This window comes from Scyliorhinus torazame, chromosome 4 (genome assembly GCF_047496885.1).
Source record: "Scyliorhinus torazame isolate Kashiwa2021f chromosome 4, sScyTor2.1, whole genome shotgun sequence".
In the NCBI taxonomy this organism is placed as follows: domain Eukaryota; kingdom Metazoa; phylum Chordata; class Chondrichthyes; order Carcharhiniformes; family Scyliorhinidae; genus Scyliorhinus; species Scyliorhinus torazame.
In genome coordinates this window covers 124,980,436-124,995,712 of record NC_092710.1, presented here as the reverse complement: position 1 = coordinate 124,995,712, position 15,277 = coordinate 124,980,436, and the positions used below count along the sequence as shown (strand labels likewise).

At 42.5% G+C, this 15,277-nt stretch overlaps 2 protein-coding genes across 5 annotated transcripts in view; one reads left to right on the top strand and one right to left on the bottom strand.

Annotated features, from left to right (window-relative positions):
• fbxo9 (F-box protein 9) overlaps nucleotides 1–3,306 on the top strand; it is a 122,568-nt gene extending 119,262 nt beyond the window's left edge. For all 4 annotated transcript variants that reach the window (XM_072498596.1, XM_072498594.1, XM_072498593.1 and 1 more), the window contains one exon: nucleotides 2,632–3,306. In XM_072498596.1, coding sequence (XP_072354697.1) covers nucleotides 2,632–2,643 — 12 coding nt within the window. In that variant the 3' untranslated portion in view covers nucleotides 2,644–3,306. The remainder of the gene's footprint in view (nucleotides 1–2,631) is intronic.
• A 1,739-nt stretch (nucleotides 3,307–5,045) lies between these two features.
• The window catches only part of LOC140410471 (chorion-specific transcription factor GCMa-like), an 87,758-nt gene continuing 77,526 nt past the window's right edge, over nucleotides 5,046–15,277 (bottom strand). The window contains exons 5-6 of the mRNA XM_072498597.1: nucleotides 8,080–8,202; nucleotides 5,046–6,688 (exon numbers count right to left, since the gene is read on the bottom strand). Coding sequence (XP_072354698.1) covers nucleotides 6,095–6,688; nucleotides 8,080–8,202 — 717 coding nt within the window. The 3' untranslated portion in view covers nucleotides 5,046–6,094. The remainder of the gene's footprint in view (nucleotides 6,689–8,079; nucleotides 8,203–15,277) is intronic.

Below are 15,277 nucleotides of genomic sequence, written 5' to 3'. Positions count from 1 at the left end.
TTTCTTTTCAAAGAGAATTAGCTGCTCATCCAAAATATCCATTGAGTAATTGAAGTACTTTTATTTTAGATTTCCAGCATCTGCAGTTTTATCATTTAAATACTTGTTGGCCTTTTACCCTCTATTGAAACCAAACCAAGTGATCAAATTCTCCTCAGTGAGGGAATGATTGAAAGATCTGTGCTAACTCTTGGCTTCTCCTGGAGCCGTTACACAGCCCATCAAGTCCATGCTGCTCTCTGTTGAGCAATCTAATCATTCCCATTCTCTTGATCTTTCCCCACAGTCCTACATGTTTATTTCCCTCAACTGTCCATCCAATTTGCTTTTGAAATCATTCACCGTCTCCACTTTCACCACCTTCATAGGCAGCGAATTCCAGATCAGTACCACTTGCTGAGTAAAAAAGGATCGTTCTCGCATCCCCCTTGCGTCTCTTGCCCATAACCTTAAATCTGTATCCTCTAGTCGTTGTACCATTAGCTATTGGGAACAGATTTTTTTGGTCTACCTTATCTAACTATGTCATAATCTTGTACACCTCTATCAAATTGCCCCTCGATCTCCTTTGCCCAAAGCAAAACACAACAAGCTACTCATGCCTGGCCTTGCAGCTAAAATCTCTCAACCGGGACTAGTCTGGCAAATCTCCTCTGCACTTCTCAAAGACTTTCCCTCCATCTTAAAGTGTGATGACCAGAATTGGAGGCAATACTCCAGTGTGGCCTAACCAGAGCCAGAAAGGTCCAGCATAACTTCCCTGCTTTTATGCTCAAGATTTCTATTTATAAAGCCAAGATCCCATATGCTTTGCAAACTACTCTCTCAATGTGTCCTACAACTTCCAAACATCTGTGCCCATGAACTCCCACTCTCATCTGTCTCTGTACACCCTTTAGAAACATGCCATTTAGTCTGTGCCCTTCTGCCAAAATGCATCTCTTCACACTTTTTGTATTAAATTCCATCTGCCACTTGTCTGTCTATTCTGCCAGTCTCTGTCCTGTTGCAGTCACTAGGTGTAATTTGCACTGTCTGACACAAGTTTGGTGTCATCTGCAAATTTTGAAATTTTACTCTGTATTCCAATATCCATATATCTATAAAAGCAGAGATCCGACTTTTGAACCTTGGTGAACACTACTGTCCACCTTTCTGCAGTCAGGAAAACAACTATTTACTGTGACTCATTTTCTGTCCTTAAACCAAGTTTTCATCCAGTTTGGCAAACATATTCTCCCCGTGTGTGTGTGTGGGGCGGGGGGAGGGGGGGGGTGTTCTCCGGGTGCTCCGGTTTCCTCCCACAGTCTAAAGATATACGGGTTTAGTCGTTTGGCCATGCTAAATTTCCCCTTAGTGTCCATTGATGTGCAGGTTGGGTGGGATTATGTGGGTAGGGAGTGGGCCTAGGTAGGGTGCTCTTTCAGAGGGTTGGTGCAGACTCGATGGGCCAAATGGCCTCCTGCGCTGTCGGGATTCTATGATTCTATGTTATCTTAAAACCTACGTAGCCAACATCCATTGCATTTCCTTCCTCGACATTCTCTGTTACTTCATCAAAAATTTCAATTAGATTAGTCAAGCATGATTGATTAACTCAAACCTGTCCAAGTAAGTGTTTGTTAATTTTTTTTTTTGTTTGTCTTATTATTTCTAAAACCTTATCAACCACTGATGTAAAACTGACTGGCTATGATGTCACATTTACAATTTTCCAATCCTCTGGCACCTTGTCCCATATTTAGGGAAAATTGGAAGACAATGTTAAGCCCTTCCGCTACGTCCACTCTTATTTTAGCAAAAGTGGAATGCAAGCCATCCAGACCAGGAAACTTCACTGTTCTAAGCATTGCTAGCCTTTTCGGTACATCGTTCGTAACAATTTTCAGCTAATCCATTACCCCGACCATTTCTCCTAATATGTTTCATACCCTCATCCTTAGCAAACACTGATATAAGTCACTTAAGTATTCTAGCCTTTCCCTGCGCCTCTGCTCATATATTATCTCCTTTGTTACTAGTAGGACCCACTCTGCCTCTTACTACAGCTTGCTAGTTACATGTCAGCTTTTAAGAGTTCCCTTAATGGTAACAACATGCCATTTTCATATTCCCTCTTTGTGGGCATATTTTCCTGTTTACCTCTCCCCTCTCTTGCATAATTTGGCCCATTTTTGTTTAATCGTATTCTTCATCTTCCTCGTTATCCAAGGGGCTCTTGTTTTAGTTCCCTTGCCTTTCACCCTTGCTGGATGTACCTAGCCTATATTTGAAGCACCCCTCCTTAAAGATCGCCTAGTGTTTTTTTACACTTTTTTTTTCTGTCAGTCCTTGGTTCCATTCTACCCTGGTTGGACCCCCTCTGAACGCAGTAAAATGGCCTTCTTCCAATTTAGACTTCTACTTCTCCATTATTAATCTAAACCTGATGATACAATGATCACTGTTACTCAAATGTTCCCCACAAGCTAACTCTTGGTTTAAATACTGAAATTAATGTTATGGATATTTATGGCAGGAAAGTTTTAACAGTTCCTAACATTTACAAACGAAACACTTGCCTCCATTCTTAATTTTCAGAACAATTACAGAATTTGCAAATATGACTAATTTTTAAATTTCATCTTTCAGATCAACTGGTGAGACTGCTGTTACCACATTTGACATCGATAAAATGTACACTCCCTTGTTCTTTGCTCGTGTGAAGAGCTTTACAGCATTTGCTGAAACCCCTCTTTAATTTGATCATTTCTGTCAGTTTAGGTTTAGATTCATGGCAGAGCATTTTTATCTTCTACCTTTTGCATGAGTGGAATGGCATTAACTCTACAAGAGGAAGCAGCTTTCTGAGTTTGTATAGGATATTGCAGAATCAGTGCATTAAAGTGATGGGAGTATTGCAAAAATAAGGTCTGAAATCTCAATCAAAGTTTAATTGTGTTGTGTCACAGATTGATTTCTTTAAATGATACGCATAAAGAAATTTCAAATATCCATAGTTAGGCTTGGGTTTAAATATAAATCTTTAGGCTGTTATCATTGGTGGCATTGTTTCAATTTTACTGGCAATATCTTGGTACTGTTAGAATTTTTACACTGGGTTACGGAAATGTAACTGTCGGTGAACTGTCTCATTTTTACTACAAAATTGAATTATTCATGTTATCTGAGACTCTGCAGGAAAAGTCATCGTCTCTTCATGTCTTCTGACTTCAAAGCTTTAATGGATTTAGAGATTTTTTTATTATTTACTTAAACTGAAATTATGTTTGGATAACAAGAAAATAAATGTTTTCTTCCAATTGACTTTGCTGTTCCTTTATTGAATGTTCTCTCTACACTACTGGGCTTGTGCTATTTTAAATATTGTGCAAAGAGCTGGACAATCAGCAACTCAACTTTTGTTTGCTGAATCCCTACATACTGAAGGCTTGGCTAAATCAATTGCATGAGGCAATTCAGATGAGGACAAGTACTTTTAAAGAATTTGGCATCATGATAGATTACAAGGCTCCCATTGCTGCACTCAAAAGTATCAAAGATACCTTTTTGTGGGGTATGGGTTTAAGGGATTTCATCCCGGTGAAAATTTAATTTCTATTCCGGTTTATTTTTATAGCCATGCAAGTTTTGACTCGAGAACTTTTCAATCGTGCAGACTTCTATTATCAACTGCAGTTCTGTGCCCTGACTTAAATTATTAAAGTGTTATTACTTTGGTGTAAGCCAGATCAAAACCCCAGTCCTCGAGTGAAAGATTTTCCAATTAATGATAGACTTACCAGCTCCTCTGTTACCGTTGTGCCAGCCATAAATTTGAGAATGTGAAACTTCACTTGACCTCCCCAACAGAGCCCACCTAATGTGAATGCTGGAAGATTGCCCTTCAGAAACACGTGGTTTTGTTTGGCCTTCATGTACTGGCAAGAAGCTTCTGAAGCAAAGTTCCATGCACGATCCAGAAAGCCTAGATATTCCATGTCTGAAAAGCTCATTGAGCTTCTGGCATAAAATTAGTATAGAATTTCATTCAGAAGGGATTTTATTCCTATATCCATTCACTTTAACAAAATTTTACCCACCAACATTGAGGCATTTGAGTATCAAGAAAACCTTCTCTACATCCCCCCATAATTTTGGAGCTGCATCAGTCTTTCTGATTCTTGGAGCTGAAATTTCTTGGCCCATTTGAGAACGGATGGTAAGCAGGGGTTCTGGCAATATGGCGGAGAAAGTCTTCGGGAGGGGAGCCTGACATCTTGCCACTGCCATGGCATGTGGGTGGCACTGTAGCACAGTGGTTAACACTATTGCTTCACAGCACCAGGGTCCCAGGTTTGATTCTCAGCTTGGGTCACTTTCGTCTGTGGAGTCTGCACATTCTCTCCGTGTTTGTGTGGTTTTCCTCCGGGTGCGCTGGTTTCCTCCCACAAGTCCCGAAAGACTGTTTGTTAGGTGAATTGGACATTCTGAATTCTCCCCCTGTGTACCCAAAAAGGAGCGGGAGTGTGGCGACTAGGGGATTTTCACAGTAAGCTCATTGCAGTGTTGATGTAAGCCTACTAGTGACAATAATAAAGATTATTATTATTATCACCAGCGGTGAGAGCCTAAGCAATGTGGCCAATAGCCAGGTGACAATTGAGCCATTAAAATGGCCCGGTTAAAGGCCACTTCCCAATCTGCGGGCATTTTCCCACTTTGTGGGAAATTATTGAGATTGTACTTCTGATGAATAATGTGACATTAAGATTAGTAAATGATGAAAACTGGCACAAGAAGAACTTATTATTGCTATTTTACTGCCGCTTAATAAGCAGCTAATGACGACTATTTTAGACGTATTTGATTAAATGCAAACCAATCACTTTCATTAATTTAGAACAAGTGGTAATGTGTTGCAGCAAACTAAATGTAAAAGCTAGCTAATATGAACACTGGTCCGAACTAAAACTGAGCTCTTCAAGAACTTCAGGATATATTCTTAAACATAACTTTACTTGATCGTATTCAAATAGTAACACGACACATGTAGTTTTATCCATGTAGGTATTTTTAATGGCATCACAACTATATGAACACATTCTTCAGGCTGATACTGACATTTAATAACATTTTCATACTATACATTGTAAATTTCAAAATGAAGCATTGTAATGAAACTACACAAAGCAAAATATTTGTAATCGGGAAAAAACAGTGATATATGTCCCTCTTATTAGGGTGGAAAGTTAAAAAGAATGGTCTATTTTTCTGTTGCGGTAATCAAAAATAAACCCTGGGTGACACAGGACATGACATGGGTCAAATGTAATAAGAGCACTTGTAATAAACCCCCAAAAGGACATCCTTTCCTATGCAATTTGAGAAAACAATTTTCCTCGTAATTGGGTTTCTGATGTGTATTCTTGATTCTGATGTGATACAGATGTGTATTCTTGATTCTTTTTTCTAAAAAATTATCAACCATGCAAAGGCTTGATTTAAAGCTTTACATTCTGCACAAGTCAACCTCCGAGTATATTATTAATCCTGAGGTAACCTGTCTGAGAAGCAGGAAACATTGGACGATCATTAATTCATTGCACCATACATCCTATGTAAAAAATGTCAGCAATTTATATTCACGTGGATGAATGTTGCCTGCATTTATGTACATTAATGAACTGAAGGAGTGAGTGTTATATTTTATAGAAATTTGATCATAACACAGTTGTCAATGTTAATGTGTTTCACAGAATATGCTGCAGAATTTCATGGAGTACCAGCACAAAGTTCTCAAACTTATGAGTTGCTGTTTTTGATATTTTTTCATATAATTTTACCCAATATTTACTATAAAATCTAGAGCAGAACTTTCAGCATAACTTAAAACTATATTTGATTTTGTTTTTCTTTTAATGTTTAAGTAGATTTTATGTTTGAGTTGATGTTTTTAAAAAAAACTTCCACTTGGAATGTTAAATATCTTTCAGTTCATCGATGTTTTAGTTCAGAATCAACAGGTTAAAAATAAGTTTTAGTAGTGTTGGAACTTGTATGTTTCTGCTCCCCATGCTCCCCTGGCAGTTAATGGTGATTGTATCTGGAGCCCCTAAAGTGGATAAATGGCAGGAGGAACATAGGTGCTGTTCTGATTTTGCAGATACATAGCATCATATAGATAATCACCATATTCATCCAAGTTGGGCTTAGAGGTCTGGTACATGCTTTTGTTCATGTTGTTTATTGCGGCTTGTGCATTCTGTGTTGGGTCTCTGAGGTTTTTGGGACTGACATTTTCATTGCAAGGATCTGAAGAACCTTGAGAATATCTCATAAAAGAGTTGCTGTAAGTATTCTTTCCCAATGTAATTTTATTCCAGTTCGGATAATCTCCACACTCAAAATTTGTACTGCAGTTTGTTCCAGGGCCACCATAATTCCCAGGATTATGGCACCCTCCACTAAATTGTGTACATCTACCATAGAATCTGTTGATATCCATTTCACAATGAGGATCATAAAGGTAGGTGGGCTTTCCGAGGTCATGCCCATTTGAATATGATAAACATGGACTACCAGAGATGTTCTCAACTGCTACACATTCTTCGAGATTCCCATTTACATAGAGATTGGACAAAATAGTTTTTGGATTCGAGGTAAATGTTGGCAGAGATCCTTCATTTTCAATTGCCCCTGTTATCAGCTGAACAAACAAAATGTATAATAAGTAACAATTTGACATACAATATAACCATGACAATTTACACTTCTATAACGTCATTTAAATATGTTACCAAACTGATTCAGTGAGTGAAAGAAATATCAGTAGAGAGGATGGAAAACTCCGGTTTAAAAAGTTAGATTTCAAGAAAGGCCTTCAAGAAGGAGAATAGGCAGAGAGGTATCAGGAGGAATTTCCAGAGCATGTGGCTTGGGAAGTGGAGGTGGGGTGGGTGCATAACCGGCCAAAGTCCAAATTATGGAGACTTTGATGGGAGTATTGCTGGGCTGGAAAAGTTACTAAGAACGGGAACGGGGCCATGAACATGAGGTTGAATACTTTTAAATTTGAGGGACTAGAAACTAATATATCAGTCAGCCTGGGCAATGAGCGAGTGCGACTTGATGTACGATACAATATGGACAGCAAAGTTTAGGTTGTGTTAAAGTTTATGAAGGATAGGCCAAGAAGCTATCCAGGCGAATATTGAAATCCGGTTTGGAGGTGTAAAAAGCATGGAAGAGAGATGGGGCAGATGATATTGGTGGTGGAAATAGACTATCATTGTGATGGAGAGGGTATAGGGCAGTCCAAATAATATGCATGAGATAAACCAACACCGATGTGCTTGATTCTATAACTCATAAAATTAAAAACTCAATGTTGCATTATATGGTGGGTGATATCTCAGAAATGAACCACCTCTCATCCATTTTCCATATCAATTGTATTTTTAAATAAATGCAAAACCTTACCTAATTATATACCATAGGGATGGGCAATGAATGCTGGCCTAGCCAGCAAAGCCCACATCCCATAAATGAATGGGAAAAAAACATTAATGTACTCAAACATATGGCAAATAAATCTTATTAAAAGTTGTATTATACATGCCCAGAATCAATAAAGTAGGCATCACATCTTAAGTCCTAGCTTCTCATTCAAGTTGAACCTTTGATGTGCAATTTTAGTGTTGTTCAGGCATTGCTGGTTGTGTTTATTTGTTGGCTGGAAAAGGATGCTATTTTGTAAACCAGGTCTCTTTGACATAAGATGCATTTTAATGTGATAAATGTTACTGTGTTAATGTTTTGGATTCGATTATTGCTTTCCTTCCTGTCCGATGAATATTTTGACTGACCTGGTTGTTAAACGTTTTGGCAGGCTAACAAGGTGATGACGAGAGACTGCTCACTGAAAACAAATCACTTTGAACCACTGCCGCAAGTGAGATTGACTTGATGACATTATCTTCGCTTGTAAAACAAAGTTGGTTATATTTACCTTGCTCATTGTTAGCATCAGGACACCTTAATTCTACTGCTTCCATCTTGGTTTCCTCGCCATTTTACAGTTAACAGCAACGCACATACCTGCAGTTCCCTTTTGTCTTTATAGCAACCATTTTCAACATATGGCCTCTTTTTGTTGATTGATCTTCTTGCTTCAGCTTCTGTTTTTGTTTCTGGTCTGGGGTGATCGTGTACACCTTTTGCCTGCCAAGCAAAAGAATTGAGGGCATAAGATGCATGTAATGGCATTGTACAAACAGTCTGTATAGTAGATGTTATGCCAATGAATTTTGTTGCAAGTGCCAGGAAACTTTCAGAAGCAGTATCCGTGTGGTATTGCCTGGCTACATAATATTGTTTTATTTCATGATCAGCGATATGTTATGACTTGATGAAGTTCAAATGATTGTCACAGTTATTAACCTTGAAATGTGAATACTGTCAGACATAAACTAGATTTAGGACCAAACAGCCCCCATTACAAATGACAAAATGAATAAAACCATTTAGACCTTACCTGCCCCAGAATTCTTCTTGAGTTTTCAATCTATACAAGATGGTTTCTGTAATTAGACTAACTGAAGAATGCAAAGCTGTTTTGTTGGCAGGAAACTGGTTCCAAGTTGCCCAAAAGTAGGCATCGATCAATTTCAGGAGCTTTGAGCTTTATCAAAAGTATAAGTACAAGCTCAGAAACCAAACTCAATGGACCATTTACTATGATGTCTCGACAAGTTACTTTGAAGGACCACTCGCCTAAAGACTAATGCTAGAATAAGGGCTACATGTACACCGGGCTACAAAGTTTTTTGAAATGTATGGCGGAGGGAGAAAATCTGAGTGGAAGAATTCACCTTGATTTGGTCATTTGTTCTGTTGACATTGAGCCTGAGGAACCTGCATTTTTCCATGTGCAGCTGAAAGCATCCCACACTCCACCCATTTGACTGTTGAAGGCCTGCACAGAGGCCAGGGAGCTATGGAAATGTAATTTCCTTCAATATTGAACAGCATCAAGCCTTCAGGGCGAAGAGTAAAATCATCAAGTCTGTTCCTCTCTTTTTATACTGTAGGTCCAGTAGCAGACAACATTCTCCTAAGGCAGAGAGTGGAAAAGTCCACCACAGACTTTCAGACCACTCCCAAAACCTTTGATGCCTATTTTAGCCTGAAGTAGAACTGAAGTAGAATAATAAAGCAAGCACATTCTTGCAGACATGGGACGCTGAAGGATAAACTAATCCATGATCACATAGTTGTGCGCATCTGAGATGAAAGACTCTCCGACTTTCTGCAGACTAAAGACTTACTGTAGATCTGGCGGTCCATTGTGCAAACTTTAATTTAACAAGCTATAATTTGGCACAACTCTGAAGCTTCACATGACTCAGTGAAAGTCCACTAGACCAGGCAAAGGGGTGGAAACAGCACAATTGCAGCTATTTTGAGATGCTTACTGTGTGGTGCAAAGAACCAATGCCAAGACTGCACAACAGGGGGAGCATTTCTGCAAATCCAACAATTTTAATCCATGTTGAAGACCAGAAAGTATTCATGAAACACACTCCATCCAAGAAATTGGAAATCAAGACAGTGACAAAATTACAGATGTTTCTAGGAGAAGTTCATTCTTTAATCCAGCAAGTTAAAGACTAATACAGTCTTTAAAATTGATACTGGAGTTGGTATTAACATACCAGCAGCTGATCTGGTCTGGTTTTAGCCAATACCTCTTCCAAGGCTAGGTGCACAAACCTTTTCAATGAAAAGCAGGGCAATTGCCCCTGTTTGTTACAAGGAGCAATGGATTGTTGATTCTCTCTGTTGCCCACAATCAAGGCACGTCCTTATTGTGGATCGAGGAATTCCGGAAAAAACAGATGTCTAACATTTGAATAGCTCAATGTCTTTCATTGAACAATCTTCAAACTTTTGTTTAGAAGCAGTGGAACTGCAGCCCTACAGCTGCTGAGGAAGTTTATTTAATCAGAAAATGCTGGAAAATCTCAGCAGGTCTGGCAGCATCCAGACCTGAGATTTTCCAGCATTTTCTCTTTTGGTTTCAGATTCCAGCATCCACAGTAATTTGCTTTTATTTAATCAGAAATAAGTTCCTTTCTATCACCGGAACACCATCCACTGGACCCCGGGTGGAGATTGTGATTAAGAATCTTATCCATCAAGTTAGACCAGTGATGGTGGATACAGAAGGCACTGTGGTGTATGGTGACTTTCTGCATGAAGACTTGATGGAATGGCTCTTCTCGATTCAAATTGCTGGGACATTGGGACCGGTTCTGGGGGGAGGTGGGACCAGTACAAAATGGGACGGGACACACCTCGGCAGGAACGGGACTGATGTCCTTGGGGGAGTATTTGCTCAATGAGGAAAAGCCATTGCAACACTGAGTGATCTGTTGGAGAATGGGTCCTAAAGGTTGGTGAATTTGTTTTCAATCAATACATGGGCGGCATTCTCCGTCAGCTGACGCCGGAATCGGGAAACGCAATTGGGCGGAGAATAGGCTATGATGCCGAAATTGCAGCAAGTGCCAATTTCACGCAAAATCCCAATTCTCCATCGCCTCAACAGTGGCATCAGTGCGTTCCGGAATTGTAGACATTGTTTGCATATAATTTAGCAGGCCTTGCCCTGTATTTTCTGGTGTGCTCTGCCTCCGATGGGCCAAGTAACCAACGGCGTGGTTCGTTTGTGTTTTTAAAAATCATGAAACCGGTGTTGTGGCTGCTGATGGATAGAGAGAGGGGGGTACAGAAAGTGTCCAACATTGTCATAGTTTGCTGACAGTTGTGCCACTGCTGGGGGGCTTATGCCAGGACCGGGAGGGAGTAGCTGTGGCATCAGGGTGGATGGACACGGAACACCATTGCCGCAGCCAGAAAGGCAGCCGTACAGCTGCACACACTGCTGACAGCCCACTGTGAACCTAGGGCCATTGGTTGTCTTGATGTCCCCCAGGCCACTCCCCTAGGTGCCCATCAACTGTATGGGTGCACACCAGCACAACCAGTGCATCTTGTTCACTGGGATGAGTTTGTGTGGGGACTAATGCGTATACGCGGCTGCAGCTTGTCAGCCTCCCGAGTATCAGTCACGGACCTCGCGAATCCTGCACCGTTTTTCATTGGAATCGATTGTGTCCCACATGGCATCAGTGCTAGCCCCTCCACAGTTGTGGAATCAATCCAGGTTCGGCGGCAGTTTTGCTGTCGTGGAAGTTCACGAATTCAGCGTTGGCATCAACACTTAGTCTCTGAAACGGAGAATCCCACCCATCTCTGATGCCATTTTTGGAAACACCTGTGTTTCTAGCAACTGAGCAACTTTCAGTTCTTTATTCCTCTGAACTTACAATGCAATAACTAGTCTATCGCTGGTTGGCCATGAGGAATGCACCAGCAGGAAGGGAATGGATAAACAACAGGCAGAGCAAGAGGACTACGCAGGCAGTGCAGGAATCTCCTTTAGCTATTCCCCTGCAAATCAGATATACAACTTTGGATACTGTTGAGGGGAATGGCCTCTCAGAGAAAAGCAGCAACAACCAAATTTGTTGCACCACAGTTGGCCCTGCTACACAGGAGAGGAGTGAAAAATGTGGGAATGCAATCGGTATTGGAAGCGGAGTAGATGAGCGTTTATGTGGCCACGAATGAGACTCCAGGATTGTTTGTTGCCCCCTGGTGCGAGGATCAAGGATGTCTGAGCAGCTACAGTAGATTCTGAAAGGGGAGGGTGAACAGCCAGTGGTACAAATGGCACAGGTTTTAAAAAAAGGGATGAGGTACTAAAAGCAGAATATAGGAGGTAAATTGAAAGTAAGAACTCAAAGGTAGTAATCTCAGGATTACTACCAGTGCCATGTGCTAGTCATGGAGCAGAAATAACAGGCTATATCAGATGAATATGTGGCTAAATAGATGGTGTGAGGGGGGAGGGTTTCATATTCCTGGGACATTGGGACTGCTTCTGGGGGAGATGGGACCTGTACAAACTGGACGAGTTACACCTGGGCAGGACCGGGACTAATTTCCTCGGGGGAGTATTTAATAGAGTAGTTTGGGTGAGTTTAAACTAAAATGGCAGAGGGATGGGAACCTATGCAAGGAGTCAGAGGAAGGGGATTTGGGAAGAACATAAGACAATAAGGGGAATATGAAAAGTGATAGGTAGAGAAATCAAGGGCCAGAATCAAACGGCCTCTGAAAAATAGTGGACAAGTAATTTTTAAAAGACAAGCCTTAATGTTCTGTATCTTAACGCGCAGAGCATTTGCAATAAAGTGGATGAATTAGTCGAGCAAATAGATGTAAACGGTATGATATCATCGGGATTACGGAGACAATGTTGCAGGGTTGCCAAGGATGGGAACTGAACATCATAAGATATCGGAGCAGAATTAGGCCACTCGGCCCATCGAGTCTGCTCTGCCATTTAATCATGGCTGACATGTTTCTCATCCCCATTTTCCTGCCTTCTCCCCATCACCCCCGATCCCATTATTAATCAAGAACCTATCTATCTCTGTCTTACTCAGTGACTTGGTCTCCACAGTTTTCTGCGGCAATGAGTTCCACAGATTCACCACCCTCTGGCTGATGAATCTCCTCCTCATCTCTGTTTTAAAGGATCGTCCCTTCAGTCTGATGTTGTGCCCTTGGGTTCTAGTCCCTCCTATTAGTGGAAACATCTTCTCCACGTCCACTCTATCTAGGCCTCTTGTATTCTGTAAGTTTCAATGAGATCCCCCTCATCCACAGACCCTTGGTGCAGCACGGTAGCATGGTGGTTAGCACAATTGTTTCACAGCTCCAGGGTCCCAGGATCGATTCCCAGCTTGGGCCACTGTCTGTGAGGAGTCTGCACGTTCTCCCCGTGTGTGTGTGGGTTTCCTTCGGGTGCTCCGGTTTCCTCCAAAGATGTGCAGGTTAGGTGGATTGGCCATGCTAAATTGCCCTTGGTGTCCAAAATTGCCCTTAGTGTTGGGTGGGGTTACTGGGTTATGGGGATAGGGTGGAGGTGTGGGCTTGGGTAGGGTGCTCTTTCCAAGAGCCAGTGCAGACTCGATGGGCCAAATGGCCTCCTTCTGCACTGTAAATTCTATGAAAAACCGCTCCTCATATAACAAGCCCTTCATTCCAGGGATCATCTTGTGAACCTCCACTGGAACCCCGTCCAATGCCAGCACATCCTTCCTTAGATACAGGGCCCAAAACGGCACACAATATTCCAAATGGAGTCTGACCAGAGCCTTATACAGCCTCTGAAGAACATCCCTATTCTACCAAAGTGAATAACCTCACACTTTTCCACATTGTATTCCATCTGCCACTTCTTTGCCCACTCTCCTAGCCTGTCCAAGTACTTCTGCAGCCTCCCTTCTTCCTCAACATTACTTGTCCCTCTATACATCTTTGTATCTGTAAGCTGAGCAACAATGCCCTGAGTTCCTTCTTCCAAATTGTTAATGTATATAATGAATAATTGTGGTCCCAACACTGACCCCTGCGGAACACCACTAGTCACTGACTGCCATCCTGACAAAGACTCCTTTATCCCCACACTCTGCCTTCTGCCAGTCAGCCAATCCTCTATCCAGGCCAGTACCTTGCCTCTAACACCATGGGCTTTTATCTTACTTAGCAGCCTCATGTACTGCACCTTGTCATAGGCCTTCTGGAAATCCAAATACATCAATTGGCTCTCTTTTGTCTAACTCCTTGTTACCTCCTCAAAGAATTTGACAGGCATGACTTCCGCTTGACGTAGCCGTGCTGACTCAGCTCTATTTTATCATGTACTTCCAAGTGTTCCACAATCTCGCCCTTAATAATGGACTCTAACCAGGGGGGGGGGAGCTGCTTTGCTGACGGGACAAACTGTTACAAGGGGACAAATGGGAGGTCGGGGGACAGCGAATGCCCGAGGGGGGGCTCGCGGAGGCCAGGGGGGTGCGAGCTGGAGGCTGGCCTAAAAATGGTGATGGCTAGTCGGCAGAGGGGTGGAGGGCAGGAAGCCCCCCCCCCCCCCCCCCCCCCCCCGTCCAGGCTGATTACATGGAATGTTAGAGGGTTGAATGGGCCAGTCAAGAGGGCTCGCGTGTTTGCACATTTGAGGGGGCTGAAGGTGGACATGGCAATGCTACAAGAGACACACCTAAAGGCTATAGATCAGACTAGATTGAGAAAGGGGTGGGTTGGCCAAATACTCCACTCGGGGCTGGACTCAAAGTCCAGGGGGGTAGCGATCTTGATCAATAAATGAGTCATTCGAGGCAGGGAGAATCGTGTCAGACATGGTGGGTAAGTACATAAAGGTGAGTGGGAAGCTGGAGGGGGTGCGGGTGGTACTCGTGAATGTATATGCTCCGAATTGGGTCGATGTGGAATTTATGAGGCAGGTGTTGGGTAAGATCCCAGACTTAGAGTCACATGACTTGATCATGGGGGGAGATTTTAATTCAGTCATTGATGTGGAATTGGACCGGTCAAAATCCAGGACAGGGAGGGTGCCAGCCGCGGCAAAGGAATTGAAGGGGTTTATGGAACAGATGGGGGGAGTAGACACATGGAAGTTTGCACGGTCAAGAGCGAAGGAGTTTTCCTTTTTCTCCCATGTCCACAAGGTATACTCTCGCATCGACGTTTTAGTTTTGAGCAGGGCTCTAAAACCGGGGGCGGGGTTGGATACTGAGTATCGGCAATCGCAGTGTCGGATCATGCCCCATGTTGGGTGGATCTACGGATTAGTTTGGAGAGGGAACAAAGCCCGCTATGGAGGCTGGATGTGGGGTTAGCGGACAAAGCGATCCGTGGGCAGGTGAACAAGTCCATCCAAAACTACCTGGAAACATGTGATGCGGGGAGGTCTCTGCAGCAACGGTTTGGGAAGCTTTGAAGGCAGTGGTCAGAGGGGAATTAATCTCGATACGGGCCCACAGAGAAAATGCGGAACGGACTGAGAGGGATTGGTTAGTTGAGGAGATACTCCAGGTGGACAGGGGATACTCGGAGGCCCTGGATGTGGGGCTATTGAGGGAGCGGTGGATTACAGGCGGAGTTTGGGCTGTTGACCACAGGGAAAGTGGTGGAACAGCTGAGGAAGGCAAGGGGGGGCGATTAATGAGTATGAGGAAAAGGCTAGCAGAATGTTAGCACACCAGCTCAGAAAAAGGGAGGCGGCCAAGGAGATAGGGAAAGTAAAGAGGAGAGGTGAGAAATAGGTCCTGGACCCAGTGGGGGTGAATGAGGTGTTTAA